Source organism: Musca autumnalis, unplaced genomic scaffold (genome assembly GCF_047663935.1).
Source record: "Musca autumnalis isolate F117 unplaced genomic scaffold, ASM4766393v1 scaffold_2, whole genome shotgun sequence".
Classification (NCBI taxonomy): domain Eukaryota; kingdom Metazoa; phylum Arthropoda; class Insecta; order Diptera; family Muscidae; genus Musca; species Musca autumnalis.
Window position 1 is genome coordinate 111062261 of NW_027411755.1, and position 24953 is coordinate 111087213.

At 35.1% G+C, this 24953-nt stretch overlaps 2 protein-coding genes across 3 annotated transcripts in view; one reads left to right on the top strand and one right to left on the bottom strand.

The window, feature by feature from the left end:
* Positions 1 to 1089: 1089 nt before the first annotated feature.
* Gr32a (Gustatory receptor 32a) overlaps positions 1090 to 24953 on the top strand; it is a 32737-nt gene continuing 8873 nt past the window's right edge. Inside the window, exon 1 of the mRNA XM_073968879.1 lies at positions 1090 to 2249. Within this exon, the coding sequence (XP_073824980.1) occupies positions 1155 to 2249 (1095 nt within the window). The 5' untranslated portion in view covers positions 1090 to 1154. The remainder of the gene's footprint in view (positions 2250 to 24953) is intronic.
* LOC141393025 (endoplasmic reticulum transmembrane helix translocase-like) lies at positions 15269 to 24929 on the bottom strand. 2 transcript variants are annotated; one of them, XM_073965975.1, is made up of 2 exons: positions 24793 to 24849; positions 15269 to 15652 (listed from the first exon to the last, which is right to left on the bottom strand). In XM_073965975.1, exons 1-2 carry the CDS (start codon positions 24814 to 24816, stop codon positions 15275 to 15277), a joined length of 402 nt encoding a protein of 133 aa, XP_073822076.1. In that variant the 5' UTR covers positions 24817 to 24849; the 3' UTR covers positions 15269 to 15274. The 2 variants fall into 2 exon arrangements, 1 of the variants encoding a protein (XP_073822076.1); XR_012409979.1 differs by lacking the exon at positions 15269 to 15652 and adding an exon at positions 24618 to 24729 and having other exon boundaries at positions 24793 to 24929.

The following is a 24953-nucleotide window of genomic DNA, read 5'->3' on the forward strand; positions in this document are numbered from 1 at the left end:
AAATTCCCTACAGAAACTTGTCGACATAGATCCACGTTTTGGCGCAACACCTATATAATTATATCCATTTTCAATTTATAAATCGTTTTACGTCGACTTCGCTGTACTGTGATAAGGTCAGGCAACTTCCCAAAATATCTGGGTTCTCCATTGGTTGAAAGAATTCATGCAAAATCTTTTCAGAATAGATGGACTTTTTTAATGTTTTTAAGAGTCAGATCATACCATGGGTCTTAGATTTCCGTCTAGGGTACAATAAATTCAGCCCGGCCGAACTTAACATAGTTTTTTCTGTTTTGATTTTACCTTGCTTATGATACATTGTTACAAACGTTTTGCTTGGCTTCAAGTATGTATGTCATTCAGTGCAGTTTATCGTGTGAACAATCACATTCTTTTATTCCATATTTGACTACACCATTTTCACATGTAATTCGAATAATTTCAGTTGTAATTCGAAACAGTTCACTTGTAATTTGAGACTTCCAATTGTATTTCGAATTATTTCATTTGTAATTTGAGAATTTCATTTGATATTCAAATTATTTCATTTGTAATTTGAATTATTTCATTTGTAATTCGAATTATTTCATTTGTAATTCGAATTTTTCCATTTTTAATTCAAGTTTTTCAATTGAAATTCCAAATGAAAAACTTCGATTTACAAAAAGAAAAATTCAAATTACAAATGGAAAAATTCAAATTACAAATGAAATAATTCGAATTCCAAATGAAAAAATTCAAATTACAAATGAAATAATTCGAATTACAAATGAATTAATTCGAAATTCAATTGGAATTCTCAAATTACAAGTGAAATGTTTCGAATTTCAAATGAAATAATCAAATTACAACTGAAATTCTTCGAATTACTTGTGAAAATGGTGTAGTAACTGTTTTAACAAATGTGAGTACGACTATAATCAATTCCTAAAGACTTTATGGGACTTCATTGCTTAATTAATTTGAACTTTTGTACATATGTATGTACGTATGTATGTGTACAAATATTTTGATCCTTATCGCTCTCAAATAATAATAAACAGATACATACCTACGTACGTTATTCAACATTCAATTCAATATTATTTTTTCAAAAGTAGTTGGTTAATTCAAATCGTCTACAAAGCAAGCTCATCGTCATCGAAAAAATAATGTGTCCCGGGCCATTGAGTGTTACAATGAAAGGAACAAAAATGAAACCATCACCGATACTTCAAAGGCAGACTGATACAATTGTTTTGAATGACGCCACAACCAGAACTCCCAAGATGAAAAATTTTCTCAATGACATTACGAGTATACTGTTCATCCTAAAGGCTACTGGATTGATGCCATTGTATGAGACGGTATCCGCGTATGAATTGGCTCCACCTAAAACACTTAATCGACTATATTCGATTGTAGTACATTTCATGGTGCATGCGATGACAATCTTTAATATGTACAATTTATTCTCGGGCGGCTCCAATCAACTTTTCTACTCATACCGGGAAACGGATAACATCAACTATTGGATAGAAATCCTTTTGTGTATTGTGACCTATACTACAACAGTTTTTATGTGCTCCAAGAATTCTAAAGCATTCCTAAAGATACTCAATGAAACGCTCAAAGTGGATGAAGAAATAAAGGGACAATTTTCAGCCACCATTACTAATGACTGTGGATTTGCTGTAAAGTTTATTATCCTTATTCTGGTATTTCAGTGGTATATTGTTCTGCTAAAAATTCTACTAATAAACGAGCCATTGACTGTCACATCGTACATCATTATTTGTGTATATTCGATACAGAATGCCCTGTCGTCTATATTCATTGTTTATTCGTCGATATTGTTGCGATTGCTGTCAGTTCGGTTTGCCTATTTGAATTCAATAATAAATGGTTATACCTACAAGGAACAACAAAAATCCCGTAAATTCCGTACACGTATACCAAGTAAGGATCAGACGGCTCCACCACCTCCTATGAGCAATTTTCCCGAAGATTCGCTGTTTGCTTTTCGCATGTACAACAAGTTGTTACGCCTTTATAAATCGGTCAATGAGAGTTGTAGTTTAATATTGGTTGTCTATATGGGGTACGCATTCTATTCGATTACAACAACGACGTATAACCTCTTCGTACAAATTACAACACAGGTGGAGATGTCATTGAATGTTCTTCAGATATGCTTCGCCCTTTTGTTATCTCACACAGCCATGTTAGCGCTATTATCTCGGTGTTCAGGTGAAGCCACCGATCAGGTATGTATAATTGTAATACATATCTTTAAAAGCTGAAAGTTTGTAGAAGTAAATTCTTGTACCAAGGCCTGCTTGTGTAGACCTTTTAAAATGTCCTCCAACGCCTACACAAGCAATTAATTATGTCAATTACAAAAAATGTAAACGAGATTGCCATTACATACGAGCAATCTTTAACATTTCCAATACGTGTCTCTCCTACAAACAGAGACTTATATTACTTTTACATTTACGAAATCCACTCGATTTCAACTGTCAATTCCTTCACGTATGTATGTATATGTCAAATGAAGACTCAGCAATAGAACTGACAGTTGAAATCAAGTGGTAAGTAAACTTGCCTGTGGATTGGGACTTACTGCATGATCATGTCACCGACATTTATAATTTCATGGAAATTGTCCTCCTTTGAAATGTACGTAAAAACGGTTGTAAATGTTTATAGTACATTTACGAAATAGAGTGGATTTAATCTAATAGCCCATTTAGATATGACTTCATTAGCCGGATTTAGCACATTATCAGGTTTTATGTGCTAAATCCTTCCAAAATCTACCAGATTTCCCATACAAAAATAAATCCTCGTATTATACCTGTCTGCGTACTCGATAATTTGTAATAATAGCTGTTTCTTTTTACGTGATAAGTTGTAATAATTACACTGTGATACAAAAGTGGACAAAATTTTTTTGCAGGATTTCTGATGCACAAATTCGGTTTTGTGGGAGTCCATAGAAGACGAAAATACCTTTGGTTTCTTTGGGTCACTTCGGGTTTTGATTTTATAACGGTAAATGTAGTGAAAAATGGGCTTTCTTGGATTTTCAAATTTATACGGACATTACTTATTTTTCCACAACCGATTTGCACACACTGTCTTTCATTATAAAGGGGAGAGTAATGCCTTTCGAACAAGCCATAGATTTTTAAAATCGGTTAACAAATGGCTAAGTAATAGTGGTTTAAGTGTGACAAAAACGCATTAAAAATAGTAAAATGTTTTTCCTTGTGCTCTAGGCTGCGTAAACGACACCTAACAGTACAATTATTTACTGTTAACAAGTAGGAAATTTAGTTGGCTTTCCAAAATGGGAAAAACCAACGAAATCGGTTGAAAAATTAATGCGTTGTGACATTTTTTGTGTTTCAACTTTTTGGTTTTTTTCATATTGTTACGAATGTAACTGATAGGTTTAAGTTAGTTTAGTTTAATTTCCGTTAAAAATTTGAATTGTAACGTAAAGTTTTTATTACGCAGTTACTTTATTTAAGCAACAACAACTACCATGTAGAACTCTCTTCATTATTCTAGATGTTACTTTATCTTTCATTAATGTGCTTTTATTTTGTTTTGCCATAATCATGTAATTATTGTTTAGTTTGTTACTTCTTTGCACTTGTTTGTTGTTGTTACGTCATTACTGTGCTTGTCGTCCAATTGTATTCCCCCATGTATGTATGTGAGTATGGTTGTTCGCTTAGTGCGAATGTGCGTCTGTGTGTTCGCTGCACAGATTCGAGATGTTGCCATATGTGTTCTGGAGGACTCTAGAACAGGGAGACTTTGGGGTATAAATACCGGGGAAATGGCAATGACGGAGGAGTCGTGTTTTAAGCGTTGAACTGAACAGATCGGTAAAAGAGTAGCTGCGTGCTAACTAGAGACTTGCTGTGTGCTTAGTAATTAAAGTCGGTTCTGAATAAGTGTAATAAAGTAAATAAAGCATTGTAGAAACGTAATCTAAAACGAACCCTGTTTTATTTGGTACAAATCGTATCGGGGAATAAAACAACGTCTACACGGACATTAGTTAAATCTAATTCCGTAACAATATTTTCCTTTATAAAAGATGGGTATCTTAGCATGTATGATTCTAATTGTGATTATCCTGCTTAACAATTACGCACAAGGTATCAATGTTTTATTAAGGAAAATATGAAAAAAACCAAAAAGTTGAAACACAAAAATTGCGATAACGCATTAATTTTTCAACGGATTTTGTTGGTTTTTCCCATTTTGGAAAGCCACCTAAATTTCCTACTTGTTAACAGTAAATAATTGTACTGTTAGGTGTCGTTTACGCAGCCTGGAGCACAAGGAAAAACATTTTACTGTTTCTTAATGCGTTTTTGTCACACTTAAACCACTATTACTTAGCCATTTGTTAACCAATTTCAAAAATCTATGTCTTGTTCGAAAGGCATTACTCTCCCCTTTATAATGAAAAACAGTGTGTGCAAATCGGTTGTGGAAAAAAAGAAGGAATGTCCGTTTAAAGTTGAAAATCCAAGAAACCCCATTTTTCACTACATTTACCGTTATAAAATGAAAAACCGAAGTGACCCAAAGAAACCAACGGTATTTTCGTCTTCTGTGGACTCCCACAAAACCGAATTTATGCATTAGAACCCCTGCAAATTTTCACTGTAGCACAGTGTTATTACTAATGTTGCAGATTTTGACAGTTGCATAAAGGAAAAGTTGCTGAAAAATTGTTTCAGCAACATTTAGTAAGTAAAAAAGGCACACCTAAAACCAGCAAAATTTTATTGAAGTGGTTCCATGAGATGCTATGATTTCACTGGATCTTTTGCATTGGTTCAAATGAAGTCCTGAAAGATCCGATCTTTTCATCAGCATTAGAACCCATTCCATCGATCCAATAGAGATGAATTTTGTGTTTTTATTTATACACATGTACATATGTATACCTATTTTCTTTTACTTATCTAAGGTTTATTAAAGCTATGTAAGATTTATTACGCTAGGAAGTCCCTATCATTGACCAAAAAATAGAGTCGGACTGCAATCTTTGTTATTATAAAAGTTTCCTTGCCTCTAGAGAGCCCTGCTTTACAAGTCGATTTGTAGATCCCTACAAAACAAAAAACAAATATGTAAATACAGTTTTAACCCCCAGTTTTTGTAACTTATTTTTGTTCGTTCGTCTGTATTCGCAATAATTTAGGCATTCATAGCTCAGCCCCCAGATGACATACACATCTAATTTTTCGTATACCCGTTCCATATATCATTAAGGATTCATCATTTAAAAATCAGCGCTCTAAATTTGCGCTAAAGCGAGTAAATCGATCTACAAACTTTGACAATTCGTGTGAGAAGAATAAATATTTTTACAAAAACTGGGGGTTAGTCTTTGAAAAAAAATTACATTTCCAAAATGGTCGTAAACTAAAATTCACGAAATAGTAATTTGCAGTTAGAGTACACGTCGCAATCTGTACTGGTGATGGGAAATGAAAAACTTTTGTAAGATGAATCAATCAGTTGCGGAGAAATTAAACTATGTTGCGAGTAGCGGCGGTGCTTAAACTGCAACAGCTGGACGGCCGAATGTCAAGTATCTCTATAAAGTTCTCAACCTGTCGCTAGCTACACACATCGTTTCCGAAGTCTGGAAAATATACCAGCTAGTGAAGCCTAGCAAGGATGCCAGCAAAGTTGAATCGTGCAGACCAATTTCGCTTTTGTCGCCCTAAACAAAGGCCCTTGAGGCTTTAGTCCTCCCCAGCATCAGAAATAACTGTCTAGTTGCCGATCAATAACATGGGATCCGCAAGCAGCACAACAACTGCGCTGCACGCCATCTCCACACATATTAGTCGAGGACTCAATCAAAGTAAGCCGTGTGATAGAACAGTGATTGTAACCCTTTGAGACTGTCAAGAACAGACTACGCTCCGGCCAAGTTGGAAACGTTGGATAATAAATTATATGTTTGGACGCCTGTCGTGCGTAGAATTTAGGATCAATATGTCCGAGACCCGTAGAGTGAAACTTGGAGTTGCCCGAGGTGATATTGCAGGAACTGTCTAACATATAACGTATGCGGATGATTGTACAATCTTGGTATCAGGTGCCTTCCCTGATGAATGGCTGAACTCATTTTTGTCTGAACTTACCACCCTTTTTCACGCGAGGAATATACAAATTATAGCCAATAAATCTACGGCCACTTTGTTCACCACTTGGGCGGCAGAGTTGAGAACAATAGAGTTGAATGTCATGGTCGATGGGAGCAGAACCAGGATCAACAAGCCTATCCAGGCTTAAAAAGTATTCACATGAATGCAGTCGCAGATCCAATAAACAACTATCTACCGTCTGCATGCGGTCCTCGGAGAATATCCACCATTTATCTCAGCTGAGGAGCGTCAAAGCAGAGTTTTTTTTTTGGCTCAATAAGCTCGGGATGGTGCTGCCGTTTAAATTTCTATAGGGCAAGGTTTCATTACACAAAACGTCTGCTCAGCATCAAATCTACTAACAAACTTCAATATGTAGCCCCATTCATTAAGCAGAAAAATGAACTTATCAACTTCTGTTACAACAACAAACTGCAATTATAATTTTGATGATAATTAAATTATAGTTACTTCATAAGTTGCTTTGAATAAATAAAAAAGCCATGAAAATCATATTTCAGTACAGCATTTTCCGAACAAGACGTGAAAAATGCATGCCAAAGAGTTGGTGAAGAATAATAATTGCAGTTTGTTCTCGTTGTTGTAACAGTAGTTAATATGTTTGTATTCTTATTTTTCTGCTTAATCTGAATCTGGGTCTATCAGTCGTAAGAATGTGGCTATTTCGCTATTTATATGGTTTGTAACCACAAAGCTGCAAACTTAAGTTTCTTAGATTGGTAGGGCAATTGAAAAGGAGCAGTGTGTCGTGGGGGCCTGTGCTGTATGCTGGGCAGATGTTTTCCACGGTGTCATCAGTACTTGCCCTATAGGAATTTTGACGGCTGCACCATCCCGAGCGTATTGACCCAAAACTACTCTGGATTGTCCTGACAGCTGGCGCTTCTCAGCTGCGATAGATGGCGGATGTTTTCAAGGACCGCATTCACACGATAACTGTTTATTGCATCTGCGACTGCATTCGTGTAAATGCTACTTAAACCTGGTTGAAAGGCTTGTTGATCTAGAGGTTCTCTCTTGTAAAGTTAGACTTCTCTTTCTAGATTATGAAGACCCCCTGGCTGCCTGGGTCTGTGGTCCGAATTCAACTCTATTGTTCCCAACTCGGCCGCCCAGGTAGTGAACAGAGTGGCCGTAGATTTATTGGCTGGTATTTGCATATTCCTCGCGTGGAAAAAATGGTAACATCTGACAAAAAGCAGTGCAGTCTTTCACAAATGTCGTCAGGGAAGGCACCTGACGCCAAGATAGTACAATCATTCGCATACGTTACGATCTCAATGCCGTCTGCAGCGTTTGGAATTCAGAAGAGGTTTTCTTCACTCTACGGGTCTTGGACTTCTTGATCCTAAATTCTACGTACTACTGTCATCCACACTTAAAATTTAAGGGGCGATTATCGATAGCAATTATCGTTGAGTGGAGTTGCCAGTTGTCAAAATTACTTTATGTTTGGCAACCTTCAACTGAAGTTGCGAATCTCAGTTGACGAACCGGCTATTTTTCAGCAACCAGTTATTTTCAGTTGCAGTGAATATTTTCGAAGAAACAAGAAGTAAAATTGAAAGGAAATAAATATTTTCTTAACAATTGTTGATTATTTGCATGATTAATTAATTTTGTTTATCAAAAATATGGTGAAAATAACAACAAAACAGTTTGAAATATTAATTGATAAATTGAGTGCAAATCCAGTGTGCGCATGGGTTGCATCTATACAGCCGACTACACCAGGGAATTTCGTTTTTGAATAACAATGATTTTTGTTTTGTCTTTTTTCCTCCTCTGTCAACTTCGAAACGATCCAATTTTGTCCAATTTGTCCTCTATCAAGTGGACAACTTCTTTCAATACGTTCGACAATGTAGATTCTGGAAACTTCCCTCCGCAAAAAATTTCAGCGCAGAGCTCACTTTTAAAAGTGGGGTATTGCTGTTGATCTGTAACTTACTTTGAAGTCATCCTTTAAGGTTTCCACAATGTAAACTACGGCATCCTTTGGCAATCGAAAATACGCCTTAAACCTAAAATAATTTACTGATTATACTGATCTTTCCAACATGAGCTTCAACTTACAGTGCAGATGGCAATTCCAATTGATTTTACTTGTCCATCAAATTTCTTCTAATAGATGTCATGTCCTGTACATTTTCTTCATCATCAAAAAATAATTCCACTAAACTTATCATTTTAAATTTTTTTTGGCGAATTGTGCCTTTTGGATTTAATAGAGTTCACAAGTTTGAAAAAACACTGATCGATAACACGTTTATCGACAACCCAGTTGGGTTGACATCAATAATACAGCATTTCATCTCAGTTGTGCTGACAATTGACAACGCCACTTAAGTTTAGTGGCAATGCATAATCGACCCCTTATTATCCAACGTTTCAAACTTGGAAAGTGCGTAGTCTGCTCGATGACATCAACAACGAGGGTGCTTGACAATATCAAAGGGCTTTGCTAAATCAAGTGTCACTATCACTGTTCTATCACGGCTTGCTCTGAGTGAGTCCTCGGCTAATATGGAGATGGCCTTCAGCGCAGTTGTTGGCTGCTTACGGATCCTATGCTATTGATCGGCAACTGGAAAGTTATTTCTGATGATGGCAGAACTAAAGCCACAAGGGTCCTTGCTTCGGGCGACAAAAGCGAAATCGGTTTGTAAGATTCACCTTAGCTGGCATCCTTTTCGGGCTTCAGTAGCTGGCCTATTTTCCAGACTTCGGGAACGATGTGTTTAGCAAGCGACAGGTTGTAAATTTAAGTGAGAAACTTGACGTCCGGCCGTCCCAGCTGTTGCAGTCTAAAGACTGCCGCTGCACGCAACAGAGTTTACTTCCTCCGCAACAGGTTTTGATTCATCTTACAAAAGGATTTTACTTCCCATCAGTGCAGTGCAGATTTCGACATTGACTCCAACTGCAGATTACTATTTCGGGAATTTTATTTTACAACGTTTTGGAAATGTTTGTTGTTTTGTAGGGATCTACAAATCGAGTTGTTGAGCAGGGTTCTCTAGAGCAGGCAAGGAAACTTTTATAATTGGTCTGTTCCTTTACTTTTAAAAGTAATTGTTGCAAAAATAGTAAAAGTGGTGAACTGCTCTCATATAAATTGTATGCTTTTAAAAGTAAGGAAACACATTGCGGGTAAAAACTGGTAACCTCAGGCACGTAAAGGAACACGACTAATACCAAAGAGTGCAGTCCGACTCTACTTTTAGCTCAATGATTGGGACTTCCTAGTATAATAAATCTTACATTGCTTTATACGTACATATTTAGATAAATAAAAGAATATATACATGTGTAAAAATAAAAGCACAAAATTCATCTTCCTCTCATGGGAGGAGCATATGTTGTGGGATCTATAACCTCCTCCTCCTCCTCGCCATAAAAGGCTGATACGGAGGTACTTTCCCTTGGAGGACTGAAGCTGCTACTGGTGGTGGCAGGGCTAGCAGCAGTGCTTGTGGTGCTGGTAGTGTTACTTTCGGTACTACTACTACTACCTGAAGAGTAGTCGCGGCTTGAGGGCGTGGTAAAATATTGTGTCACAGGAGGTAGATGCTGGGAGGTAGATGCATCGTTGAATTGCTACACTAAAAATAATTTAAAATGTAAAAATTTGTAAACAAGGCGGAAAACTTAAATTTGTTTTTATACCCTCAGCCTTTAGGCTATGAAGGGTATATACACATTCATACGGGCAAAATGTGCCTCATCGAAATAATGGTTTTAGACCCCAAGTATGTTTGGACGAAATGTGTTTCAGACAATTTGGAGTCGATTGAGCAATGTCCGTCCGTCTGTCTGTCTGGCTGGCTGGAGCGCACGATAACTCTCGAACGGATGAACCGATTCGGTTCAAATTTTGGCTTTCGTAATATTTTGCCCAGTTTAAGTTCAGTTTAAGTTCGAAGATGAGCTATATCGGTCCACTCCTTCCGGTACCTCCCCCACAAAAGTTCGAAAATGTTCGGAAAATTTGTGCGGACGATAACTCTTGAAGGGATTAACCGATATGGATCATACTTTGCCCATCGTGGAGCGTGTACCAGACTTAGATCAGGTTTTAATATGGACTCAATTGGTCCACTCCGTCGGGTACCTCCCACACAAAAATTTGGAAAAGTTCAGTTTAGGACCATCTCTCGAATCGCTTTGATTTTTGCTTTAGCAACTTGTATTCACTGCCCTCCATACGACGGTATAAGTTTCATCAGGGGCAAGTCCATACTTCCTGAGAAAATAGCCTGAAAGTTGCAAAAAACCCCTATGACACCGTGTGAGGAGGTTGAAGGGCAAAATAACTCTCGAACAGGTCTGCCGATTCGGTCCAAAGTTTGGTCTTAGTAATATTTTGTCCAAACATAGTTTAAGTTCGAAGATAAGCCATATCGGTCCACTCCTTCAGGTACCTCCCCCACAAAAGTTCAAAAATGTTCGGTAAAATTGTGCGTACGATAACTCTTGAAGAGAGTGGCCGAATTGGACCAAACTTTACACATCTTAATATATTTACCAGATATAGATCAGGTTCAAATATGGACTATATTTGTCCACTCCATCCGGTACCTCCCACACGAAATTAAGACCTGCTTTCGAATCACTTTGATTTTTGTTGAAGCAACTTGCATTCGCTGCCTCAATTGCGATGGTAAAAGTTGTTTCAGGGGCAAGTCCATACTTCTTGAGCAAACATCCCTGAAGTTGTAAAAAACCCCTATGGTACCATATGTAGTGGCTGGAGATCCATTCTTTTTAGTATCTCCTCCGCAAAACTTTTGATCTCTAATCCTAATCAACATTTTTGTCAGTTCAAACGCCCAAAATTCCCTAAATACATGCGTTTTTTGGGAAAAAATTGTTTCAATATACACAGGCTGAGGGTATATCTCTGTCGGCCAAGCCGACTGATACTTCTTTACTTGTTATGTACAAAGTTGATTTTAGTCAACAAAGACTAATATTTACCATGTCTAAACGATAAAATATTAATATTAATTCGTTTAATTATTTTAGATGGGCAAACTGCGATAAAATAATTTATTATTTGCTCTTTAGTTAGCATAATGTGCATAAGAGTTAAAGCATAAATTATATTATAACATTTACTGACTTACAATATTTAAATCTACTGGCAAACCGCTGCTGGCAGCGTTGAGGAGAGCATCAAAGCCCTTATATATTTTTAGATATTCCTTGGCTTGTTCAATTTCTCCGGCTTTCTTGGCTTCCAATGCCGCCATTTCTTTTGTCTTTCAAGTAGTATTTTCATTTGTTGCTCAGCTAAATTCTGTGGTTTTCCTACATAACGACATAAGTCGAGTTATGTAAATTTTGAGTTATTGGCACCACGTCGTTGTACTTTCTGAAAGCTTTCCATATCACTACTCCGTATTTGAAAAAAATGTACCGTTTCTGATATATTTTTTGGCAAAACTACGTAAGTGGGCCTTTTTACAAAATAATTGTCATAATAAACGTATTATATCGACATTTGCTGCAGTATATCGCAAACATATTCATAAAAAAGAACACAAGGTGACTTAGGTCGTTTTGTATGTAATAATAATTAAAATATTTGTTGATTCTCTTTCAAGATAAAACCACGTAAAACTGAATGTGCTCTTTTGCATGCTCTTTTATCTTAATTTTCTGTTTTTTATGTCATTTACTCTCAAACATAAGTCCCGTTACGTAGATTTAATGAAAACAGAGATGCAAGTAGGGTGTCCAAAAAACCGGTTTTTCCAAACAAAACGGTTTTCGGTTAACCGAAATTTTCATTTTTTTCAAAAACCGGTTTTCGGTTTTCATCATTTGCCAAAACCGGTTAACCGGTTTAAACCGGTTTTGTTAAATAGGTACAAAATTGCTCATAATTTATAAATAGTTGATTAAAAATGTGCGACAAGGGGTAAATTAAGTATAACGACTTCGTTATTATATAATTATCTCAAAATATCCTTGTTATTTGGTATTCAACCTCGAAATGGGGGCTGCAAAATTAAGACAAAAATTGTGCTCTAACAATGGTAAACCATACAAATATAAAATTGTGTACCAAAGGAATTAAGTTTACATTTCATTAAGTCCGGATTCTTCGTCTCGCTTTGCCAACCTCAACTTATCATAATCACTTCCTTACGGTAGCGTAAAACAAACCACACGTATTATCTCTTTATTTCTCATTTACCATTGCTTAGTAATGGGGAGAGTGTTTTACCACTACTAATACACGAACTATTCTGAGCACCGCTGGTCTAAAGAAAGCCCCCTAGTGAGGCTGATCATAGTGAACATTTAATAATTATTATATTGGACTAAACATTGGTTTTAAATTGTAGCTACTACAGCTCTAGTTCCTAGTTCACTGTACTAGTTCCAAAACGTGTGAATAACGTGATACAAACTGCCGTGTGATATTACGTGTACGCAGTTTTCACATAAAAACGATGTGGGCTATTGGAACTGCGTAGTGAACTAGATTGGCACAACTTTACATTTTAAACAAAATATATTTCAAATTTAAAGGTTAACAGTTAAGTTCAGTTTACTTTCAAAGAAACAATTGTAGTGAAATATTAAAAATATCACTATTTTTTTAAAACCGGTTAACCGACACAAATAACCGGTTTTGTCGGTTAACCGAAAATTACGTTTTTGGCGAAAACCGGTTTCGGTTTTGTAACTCAAAACCGGGTAACCGGTTAACCGGTTTCGGTTTTGGACACCCTAGATGCAAGCCTCACAGCAAGAAAGGCTAGTCATTCATTTACCTGTTAAAGTATGTTAAAGTAAAAATCACATATAACACCGTAATGGATTACAATCCAGAGCTGAAAAATAATGAAAAAAATTTGTATTTCGCCTGAAAAAAAGAAAGATTTTATGGATTTACTGCCACTTATCCCCGATGTAATCCATGATTTCTATAAAAGTATTAAAATATCACCAAACGCTAAAAGCATACTATATGTCGATAATTAATAACTTATAATAGCGTTCCATTTCTAAAATATGAAAAATTTGCTGGTTTTATTCTAGTTTTTTTCCGTCACTTTGAAATAAAATTTTTTAATTCAAATTTTTAACAAATGTGTTTTATTTGAATTAAGATTGGGTAATAATTTGTAAAAAAAATATTCACAGAAAAACAACACAATTGTACATGTGTTATCCATTTTCCTCCGCTCTTTTTCATAGAATACAACATAAGTATAAATATGTCATTTTGTGAAAAAAATAAGACACACACGTAAAGATATGTTTTTAAAAAAATTTAATAAAAAGTACATTTATAAAAAAAATTTAAATTTTTTTATTCATAACGATTGTTTTTGGCATGCTCTATCCGTATGTAAGAAAAAACCAAAACAAAATCATCGGCATGTAGAAAATATTACAAAAAAATTTTTGTTTTCGCTCTCCTGAAAATTTTGATTTTTAGACTTATGTCGTTATGTAGGAAAACCACAGAATTATTTTTGTGTTGGTTTTTCAGAAGTACGAGTCGTAAGGTCATTTTTCTGTGGCGACTTTTTCTCTGTAGGCGGAGTGGGGGCAGGTTTGGCTGTTGCAGGTCCACTTGGTGATATTGGCTCTGCAGGTGTTGGAACAGATGGACTTGCTGCCGGAGCAGCGTTTTCCACGGGTAGAGGTCCGAATCCAGGTGGAACTGGTAATTCATCTCACGGCACAGGCCTTCCATTTTTATAGGCCCTAATTGCATCTGCGTATTACTTAACAATTCGCCCAAGCGTCGGGCTTTACTTGAATTTTCCTCCCCCTTTGCAGCTTCTTCAACCGACTTGTATTTTTCTAATCTTTGTTGTAAAGCTTCTAGCATGTTGCCAGAACTAGTGGGTGCTGTCGGTTCAGCTGGTTGGTTTGACGGCTGTGGTTCTGTTGGCAGCTGATTGCATTTTTTCCATAAATTCTTTGAACTGTTCCGGACGTGGGGGCATATCACTGAGGTCAACTTCTTGTCCGTCTTCATACATTTTTATAACAACTTCGAATTGTTTAAAAATTTTAAGAAACTGTAAGGCACTCCATGTGTCCCCTGAACGTTTAGACCGCAGCGCGGCAACTTTATATTCCTGTCGACGTCGCAATTTTTGAATTAAGGGATTTGCGATCTCAACGTTCTCTTCAATAGACACACCTTGGGGCGCAACGGTATGGGTTTCAGGCATCGGTTCTGGGGCGGTGGAGCTTTTCCCACTGGAGCAATAGGAACATCTTCCGATACATTGGCTGCGCCCGTTTCATTTACGGGTAGATTATTTTCATTTTTAGGTTTTACACTTACTTCTGGTGGGATGTCTTCAGACTTAATGTCCTTTCCTGCATTAGCTTGTTTCAATGAATCATTAAGGGTATTTAAACCTCTGCCAAATCTCCTGGCTTTGGCGCTTTCGCCAGAAGCCTTTGCATTCGATTCAGCAATCTTGTACATTTCTATACGTTGCTTAATAATGTCAACTGTACTCAAAGCTGTTGTTGGTAAAAATAACTGTGGCTCCTCAGGTTGTAAAATTTCGCTTTTCGTTGTAGCTTCAACAATTTTCAATTTCATCTTGTTCACCCTGTGCTATATCAACAGGATCAGCAATTTCGTGTAACTCTCCTAAAATATCCGAATCATTCTCTATGTCGTCATCGTCATCATCACTGCCAATGTCCTTCAGACTATCTGCAATCATTTTATCTAGATCGCTTGGTGCAACTAGTTTAGGCTTGGGCATAGTCAATTTCGAACTAGGTTGCCTTATGCACCTTCGCTTTAAATTTAAAAAAATCCGGAACAAATTGAATACTCTACCAGCTGGCGGAAAAAATCTGATTTTTTTTTAAATTTTAAGATTTTTCTAAATAGCCGGCCTTTGAGACTTTCTCTTATGGACAGGAGCCAATTTAAGGCAAGGGAACAACATTGTTTTTAATTTAATTTTTTTTCTTACTTTAACAAGGGAATTTTCGGAACTTCAGAGGCCCATATCTCGTAATCAGGACGTAAAGATCTACCTGTGTTAAATTATCCACCAGCTGGTAGAGTATTCAATTTATGCCAAAAAATTCCATTTATTGTTTCGATAGACATTAAGAGCGTATGGTTTATTGCCCATACGTCGGATTTCGGACATATTACGCAACATGAATAATGTAATCAGGGAATAGTACCAGTATTCATCTAAGCACCACAGTCCAACAGAAAATATTTGAAATAAAAAGAAAGGAGCAGTTGCCCTCTCAATGAAGAGATCGAAGAACTCCGGTACTACCATTTCCATGTCATTTCTTTCATAGGTTTGCTCAGCTAATGTTATAGATGAATCTGTTTCTAGACCACGTGACTTGGCATAGTGACTCAGTAGTTCATTAACGGGAAATTCAATTCCTCTAAAAGTGGCCTTGTCTTCGTCCCAAACATACTTAGTTTTCTGGAAGTAAAAGTAGATAAAAGTTAGATTTAGATTTGGATTGTGAACTTTTCAGCGGTATACAAATCAATTTCAAGCGTTTTAGAGATGACAATTCATCGTATTTGGCAAATATTTCTATTAACAAACGCCAACACAAAAATGATTCAGCCCGAATGGTATTGTCTGTGCTGCGAAATCCCAGTTCAACTATGGCCAGAAATGCATTTATGGTACTGGCTCCTTTCAATAGCTCCTTATCGAGCATACGTATCATGTAACCCCATACTCGATGCCAGTGGGAATTCCGTTCCTCCCTAAATTTGTGGATTTTTGGTGCCTATTCTAATCAGACATATTGGAGTAAAAATAGCTGTGTCTTTTTTGATAATTAGTAATAATTATTACTAATGTTGCAGATTTTGACAGTTGTATAAAGGAAAAGTTGCTGAAAAAAATGTTTCAGCAACATTTAGTAAGTAAAAAGACACCCCTAATATAAAACATGTTAGCTCACTAACTACAAGAAGAGAAACGTGATAAACAACGCATAGTTGAGAAAATATTATTCATCTTACCGAGAACAGCATAATGCCAATATTAACTTTTCATATTCTATAGGAAGATTTAGGCATGTGGATGTCGAATTAAAAGAGCTCCAATTTTATAATTTTTAAAATGGTTTTTTATTTAATTATTAATTAAATTTGTTTATTTTCCATTAAATTAAATTGATTTTAATATTTAAATTAAATTATTTTTAATATTTAAATTAATTTTAATACTTTAATGACTTTTAGTTAATGTTTAATTTGTTGTATAATAAAAACGTTTATTGAGATTTAAGGTACGTTTTTTAGTTATTTATTTGTTTCCATTTCGATCGGTTTGATATGTGAATGGCTCTGAAATTTTTTTAAAATATTAGTAAATTATTTTATATTACCTTACTTCGTATCGTAAATTCTTCTTGGTGCGCCTTAATCCTTTATTTATGTATTTGGCGAACGTTCCCAACGCCACTCATTCCCACCCCAACCGACCGAGGGGGCGACCTCCCCTTTTCGTGGGGATCGCGTACACACCATGATCCGGATAATGGTGGATATTTGTACTAGGCACACAGTAATTAGTAGTAGTAGTTGTAGGTAGTTGTACTTTTGATACTTTTAAGGACAACGAAATTATTCGGTCTTTGTAGCCCACAATAGTTCTCTATTTAATCTTTCAGTGCATATTATTACTGCATCATTTCTTGATTTGAAATACTCAAATTCGTCAGCAGTTGGTATTTTGGAAAACAGCTTTACATTATCGTTATTTGTTTTAGGTACCATTGCAACATTTTTTCTTTTTAGATCATCAAAGAAATGTTCTATATTGTTATGCGTTGTAAGTTTATTTAAGGGAACATCTCCATATGTTTGCCATATGTATAGCACTGTTGTCAAAGTCTTTATAAAATAGTGCTTATAGCTACTAAATTTTAAGTCTCGTAGCAATTTTATACATTCTTTGATAATATCTTTTTTCCGATCTAAAGTATATTCATGTTCATTTACAAACATTTGAATAAAAGGTTCAAAAAGATTTACAAACGTTTTTGTCGCGTTAAATACTGAGGCATCATCTTTTTCAGTGAGTTTGTGTTTGTCCAGTGCATCATTAACTTTCTTACTAAATATTTCACTTAGATGCTTCATATCAAAGGTATCATATCGATATCCATGTGAAAAATGTGAGGCTTTAGAGACATGGTCTTTCACATATTTAAAAGAAAGCTTATGTTTCAAGTAATATAAAGTATCGTTAACGAAAGTTCCCAATAAGTGGTGTATGCAGTGATGTAGATCAAAAGCACAATGTACTTCATGCCCAGTAACAATTTCAGCTAATGTGGAATCTGTGTTCATAAAGTTCGACATTAATGCTATATTGACGTTTGATGCATCACATACATTCAAGAAAATTATTAAGTTTAAGCGATCAGCAAATTCATAAATTGTTACCAACATGTTACGGATGTCCTTTGCTGCTGTATATTTTTCGGTCATAGCCTTAAGGCCAATTAAAAGGTTCCAATCACTGAGAAGACCGTGCAATTGGAAACCAAATCCGTCACAATTTGTATGACCGTTATGCGAAAGGTGGGTTGCATCAAACGTTAATACACACAACTTTTCTTGTGCGGACATTGTTGTAAAAATTTTCCTTTGAAATTACAAAATCTTTTTAAATATTCATACGAATATTCAGAAGAAAGTAACAGTTCTGTACATATTTTTATATGTTCGGGAGAAAATGGTTCAGAAATTGAACCAGAAATAATGTTACCGTACCTAATGTTTTTCTCATCCTGCGAAAATTGTGGCACCGTTATAACTATTGGAGAAGTTTGTGTTTCATCTTATAATAATTGAAGAAGATGGTGGCTAATATTACTAGTACTACTACTACTAATAATATTATTGTGCGAAATGTTTGATACCATTATGAGTGGAGTACTTAGTGTTATATCTTCTATTATTTGAGGAAGATGAGTACATTGTTGCTATAATTCCGTGACATGTGAAGCATGACTGTCTTCATTTTCTTGATCAATGCCAAGTTCCACGTCACCTGAAAGATGACTGGGCTCATGTTCTTCATCAGTGCCAAATTCCATGTCACCTGAAAGATGACTGGGCTCATGGTCTTGATCAGTGCCAAGTTCCATGTCACCTGAAAAATGACTTTGTTCATTTTCTTGAACAATAGCAAGTGGCAGGTCACCTGCAAGATGACTGGGCTCATGTTCTTGATCAACGCCAAGTTGCATGTCACCTGAAAGATGACTTTGTTCATTTTCTTGAACAATAGCAAGTGGGAGGTCACCTGGAAGATAACTGGCCTCATTTTCTTGATCAGTGCCAAGTTGCATGTCACCTGAAAGATGACTGGGCTCATGTTCTTCATCAGTGCCAAATTCCATGTCACCTGAAAGATGACTGGGCTCATGGTCTTGATCAGTGCCAAGTTCCATGTCACCTGAAAGATGACTTTGTTCATTTTCTTGAACAATAGCAAGTGGCAGGTCACCTGAAAGATGACTGGGCTCATGTTCTTGATCAATGCCAAGTTGCATGTCACCTGAAAGATGACTTTGTTCATTTTCTTGAACAATAGCAAGTGGCAGGTCTCCTGGAAGATGACTTTGCTCATTTACTTGATCAGTGCCTAGTAATATATCAACAATATTTGCTTGTTCTACCTCTGGTGGTAAATTATAAATTGGTTGAGCGTGTGGGAGAAATGTATTTCCGCCACATCGCATATATGATGGAAAATGTCTTGAACAAATATGTTTTAATTGGTTTTCAATTAAACCACATTTCTCAATCAACATTGTTTTGCAATTGGTCCTAACTTTGTGAAAAGTAACTACCTCGGGGCTGGGCTGACATTGTGTATCATGTCTGGCCCTTTTACTGTTCCATTGCGGAATGCAACAAATAAATTTGTATGAAATCTGGAAATTAAGAAAATAATCGTTTAAAATAGTCGTCTTCTTTGAAATGTTATCCTAGTAAAAAGGGTTCCGCTAAATTTTCGTCATTTTTTTAAGTTTTAGCTACTTTATACAACCGAAATGGCTGAAATCGGGTTCCAATGTAATTTATGGTGAAGAATATAAAAAGTTAGAAATGTTAAGGAATCAGCTGTTTACTGATGATGAGACAATTTGCAACATTGCAATGCAACATTTTGATTGCATGGATTCCACACCGAATATGGAATTAGAAAATGTAACTGGAGTTGCTCAAGAGCTTCTATATTTACGCTTAAGAATCCACTGGTCCTTCCGTCAACTACTAGTTTGCTTCACTGTATCGACACCACCTCGGGTTCCCCAACGGAAAATAATAAAAATTCAGTGGCCATTGTTGGTGTGTTAACGTCTGACATCTCAATGGAAATAGACCTGGATTTTCAACAGACTTTGAAATCAACAATATCTGCCATAAGAATCATAAATGATTTGTGGAAAGAAGACCGGCAAACCTATATTCCTATTGCAATAGAAGAAGCAAATCAGTCCCAAACAAAAGCTTCAAATGTGGTTTTGAAAGATTTTGCCACCGATAAAGAAACAAATCCTTTGCAATCAACGAGGGTAAATTCAAATTCAGTCTCGGCTGACACAAATATTAATTCTGGAATTACCCTACAACAACCCCCAATTGTTAACAAGTAAGCAAAGACTATAGTCGGACGGAGCCAATCATGTGATACCCTACACCACTACCCCTGGGAAATAGCTTTCAGCAAATCAAAATTCCTTTATGGAACAAATAAACTTATTGTAGGAAATAACTTTGTGGATTCTACCATTTTATCACTAATATTTTGACTGCAACTATTGCTATGTTCCAGAACCTGCAATAGTCTGGTATTTTTGAAATTTTGACACTTTACCAACAACGTATTTTGGTTGAGATAAACCATTTATCCTAAAACACTTAAAAAAACAGTTTCGACGGAATTGCGACGACAGATGTACTCCTTAAAATAAAAAGATCTATTAACAAGTTTGTTGTTGCCTTTAAAAAATATGAAAATGTAATTGTTATCTTAGTTAATTGACAAAACATATATACATATATATTTTTTTAATGTACCAAAAAATCTCTTAAAATAATATGTGAAATTGTTACGACTCTCTTTACCTGAATGAAAAAAGTAAAGAAATAAGGGAAGAAACCCCGTGACAATTTGCTGATTATTATTATTATTATTATTGGTCGACTGTAAAAACCTCAAACATTCCTGCATGTTCTGCAACTAAGAAATTTTAATTGCAGTGACAAAATTTCTAAGAAAATATTGAATAATTGATCATTCTAAAGGTTATTGCCACTTGTACATTTTTAATGTATCGCACCTGATCAACAAAAGGAAGCAACTCAAAATTTCTTACTTTTCAGTAGAGACAAAAACCTGTTCATAGAGGACATGAAGAGTGGAATAACTGTATTTTTATGAAAGAGTAGACAAAACAACGAAAAATCCAAACTATAACAAACAAGTAAGAAGTCGTTAAGTTCGGCCAGGTGTTGGTTTTTCGAAAATCGGGGACTGACATGCAGGGTGAAAACCACACTCAAATTTTGTAGTTTTTTTACGCATTCATTTACTTATCGACATACACATATGGCCAAAATAATAAGTACATCATTGTTTATGTTTGATTTTGTGCTCCACAATCAGTTTTTTTCTCAAAAAAGATGTGAACTGCTTTACATTTCGAAACTTTTATTTGTAATCAATGATGCAACAAGCATAATAACTGGTAGTATTTTGTTTCTGTGCCACTGAGGAGATTGGCGTCAAAATTAAGAAATGAGAGAAAGAATTTTCAATAATAGCCAAAACCCTGGAAAAGCCGGTGGGTTTTTTCTAAAACACATTGAAATCAAAACAAAACTAAAGAAACCCGGTGTATGCCTAAAAAGACAACAAAACCCAATCGATATTTCCATTGTTCCCCTCACTAAAGATACCTATTAAAGTCATCTTGGGTAATTACTGTTGGCATAGGTAATCACCCTTATTAGGTTGGCGTTGTCGCATCCAAAATTGTAAGCTGACGTGTCGTAACGTCTAATTGGTATTATGCATGTTTTTTACAAAAAAGCAAAAATTTAATTTTTTATAGAATTCTTTTGATAACAAACATTATTAGAATTATTAGATCATTTTTAAACTTTTAATTCAGAAGAAAAACTAACCAACCCTACAGTTTTTACAATCAAAATAAGTGTTTGGCGTAGACGTTTTTGTGTTCGTTGTCGTAGGGATATTTTTTGGTACCACGTAACATTTACGACAACGACAATTTTTTTCTCATACAAAATTTAAAAAATTTTTTTTTTTTTTTAATTTTTGCCTTATATATTTTTTAATTGTAAAACAATTCGTTTGAAATCTTCTTTTGAGGAAGAACTAAGAAATTTACATTGCATCAATCGTTATATGAGGACTCTTAACAGATTTTCAATAGAAAGTTTATCATCTGATAAAGACTCGAAATTTATCTTATGCAAATGAATCTAAGTAGTAAAATTTGTATATATTATAGTTATTCTCCAATACATTTTAATAATCATTGCCAAAAAATTCTTTAGAAATTAATTGTTTTTATTTTTATATGCTGTCGTTTACAAAATCGGTCACGACTCTTTCCTCGTATTTCAACGCCATACGTAATTACGCCATCAAAAAAAAAAATAATTAATGTTGTATTTAAAGCAAGAAATACGTTTTGGGAATTACAAATGTATTGCTTTCGATTTTTTAAGGATGTAAAATGCTATAAAAGACAAAAAATTTCGTTGTATATAATTTTTTATCATATAAAAATGTATCTTACGACTACGCCTACGACAAGGTCTACGTCACTTGTACGTTTACGACTACGCCAACCGTAATAAGGGTGAATGTTATATTCACCCGAATAGCTCGGAGAATACTAGGGGCTACCAAAGTACCAGAATAATTAAGGGGTAGTTTACACTATATGTAAATGTCATATGACATGAAATTCTCCATCGTTAAATATTCACTAATATGTGGAATATTGGATATTTTCCTTACGCCATATATTCTATGCGTCCACCCCAACAAAAAGATAATAAAATTACGTTTCCACATTGCCTCCGTGGGTAGATATGGAATGTTTTTATTTCGTGTCATATGACATTGATAGATAGTGTAAACTACCTCTAATACAAGGCGTTCAAATGTTTCGGGAAAAAGTTTTGTGGACGAGGTCTTCCGTAGCTAACAATCATATGGGTTCATGGTATGGTGTTTATCCAATATATCACATTACAGATGCTGGGACCCATTTCCAAGACAAAAACATATTGGTCAACACATTGTTGCTACTAACAGAACAAAATTTTCTTTTTATATGGATTTTTTCAACAGAACTACGGTCCAAAACATGCATTCCCATATGTCAAGGAAGGGTTCCAGGACAATATAATAAAGTTACTTGACTCGCCTATGCAGTAATCGGACATGAATGTAATAGTAAACCTTTGTGGACACTTAAAATAGCTGCATTGGTACACAATCGATCCAAAATAAACATCAAATTTGGAATTTTATTCCAAAAATTTGGTATTAAATAACTTTTGAAAATTGCAGCAAACTTTAAAGCAATATGCCCAAAAGAATACAAAAAGTAGGTCAAAATAAAGGCGGAAGCAGCAAATATTAATAATATAAACATCCTAAATTACAATATATCCTAAAACAATACTAATACAATACAATACTAATATTAATTAATGATTTCCAAAATGTACGTATTATTTTGTCCATAAATTTTTATGACTTTTTTCTTAATATCGCATTTAGAAGTTTGTTTATCTTGAAGATCTACGCAAAATTATTTTTTCAAGTGTCATTTATGTTGCAAAACTTTAATTTAAACTGAACTTTGTCTTACAGTGAATACATTTTCTGAATTGAACGAAAAATATGCATACTTATGTTTGCACTTATTATTTTGGCCATATGTGTACATAAACAGGCCCTTATTATTTTCTAAAGTATTCTTCTGCATGACTTATAAACTTTTGCAAGCGCTCAAACATATTGTCGAAGCAATTTTTCCACGATGGTTTGAACGTTTCATCATTTTCTGGTGAAGAAAATTTTTGACTACGCCTTTTTTCTTGACGTGCGGGAATAAAAGGAAGTAATTGGGTGCCAAGTCAATGCTATACGGCGGTTGAATCATCAATTCCACGTTTTTTTTGCCAAATTTCTATTGAATCCGTATACAATTTGAATTGAAATATCTTCTTCATGTACAATATTAAGTTTACATCTTAAGTATTATATCTAATCTATAACAAATGGTCAATAATTGAAGTTACTTGAAAAGCCCGCGACTATTTGATAACACCAACCCTCAACCTGCATAGTATATGTAATCTACTTTTGTGTTTCCCTGTAACTAAAAAAAGAAGCCTTATAGAAGCTGGTATACCAAACATATGGACGTGTTACATACTTTTAAGGTTTCACACAGATGCTGTTACTGGTTCTATAAACAATTATCATGTTTAAGTTTTCCTTGGAATACACTCATCACCTATTGTCGATGAAGAACATTAGAAGCATATCTCTTTTTAACAGTTTTTCTAAAATATCTTTCGGTTCCAAAATGCAAATAAAATGCAACAGCAGACTCCAAGTGTATGCCATTTTGACGACACATCAGAAATTTCAACGGCACCGAATCGCTCATTCCGCGATGACATTCAAATATTCAGCATTAAATTAGAGCATTGGAAATCCCAGCGATAGTATTTCTTTTTTAAGCGATAGCTTTTATTGCTAGTGCTTTTTGTAATTTGTCTTTATTATAATTTATAATTATAATAAATATATTTAAATAAATAAAATAAATAAAAATAAAATATTTCTTTTAACATATGAAATGGATACATTTCATTCCCTAAAAGTTGTCCCAATCCCATCTCAACGAAAAAGGATCCCATCGGAGTTTCCGAATATCAACTATAACAATGATTATAAATTTGATAGCAATGGCGACAAATGTCATCAAGTTCAATGCCTAACACATCGCGAGACGAAGTTCGCCTGGTTTTCTGTCTATAGAAGCCCTCAAGGGGTCTTTTGGCTATAGAAAACCTCTTGAGGTTTTTGTAGACATAACACCTCATGAGGTCTTTTATATACAGAAAACGGGAAAATGGCGTAATTCCAAATTTCAGGTTTCCAAGCTATATCCGTTCACACAAATCCAATTTATACTAAATTTTATATCATTTACCAGTTTTTCTACAAATTGCCCAAACCATTTCCTTTTATAAAAACGACTTCCTAACCTCGATTTCCATACCAAATTCCATGCTTATACATTTCCATACCAAATTCCAAAATACCGAAAATAGAGAGATCTTTTCCCGTCAAGTTTCAGGTGAAAGTTTTATATCTAACGTGGACTAATCAAATTTCAGCCATTTCGGTGGGACGAGACCACAATATGTTGAGACCAAAATCTTGAAAATTCCGAAAATCTGGAGGTAATTTCCTATGAAAAACACTAAACCCCTCAAAAAAAAACGAAAATAAAAACATACCTTTCCCGGTGGAAGTTTTGGCATCTTGATTATCCTTTGGAAGTCCTTGGAAGCTTGAAAAATTGCCTTTCTTGAATAAATTCCAATTCTTTCTTGAACGACAGAATGCGTCGGAATGATATTCCATTTTGAAAAATTGTCTTTCTTGAAAATTCGTAATT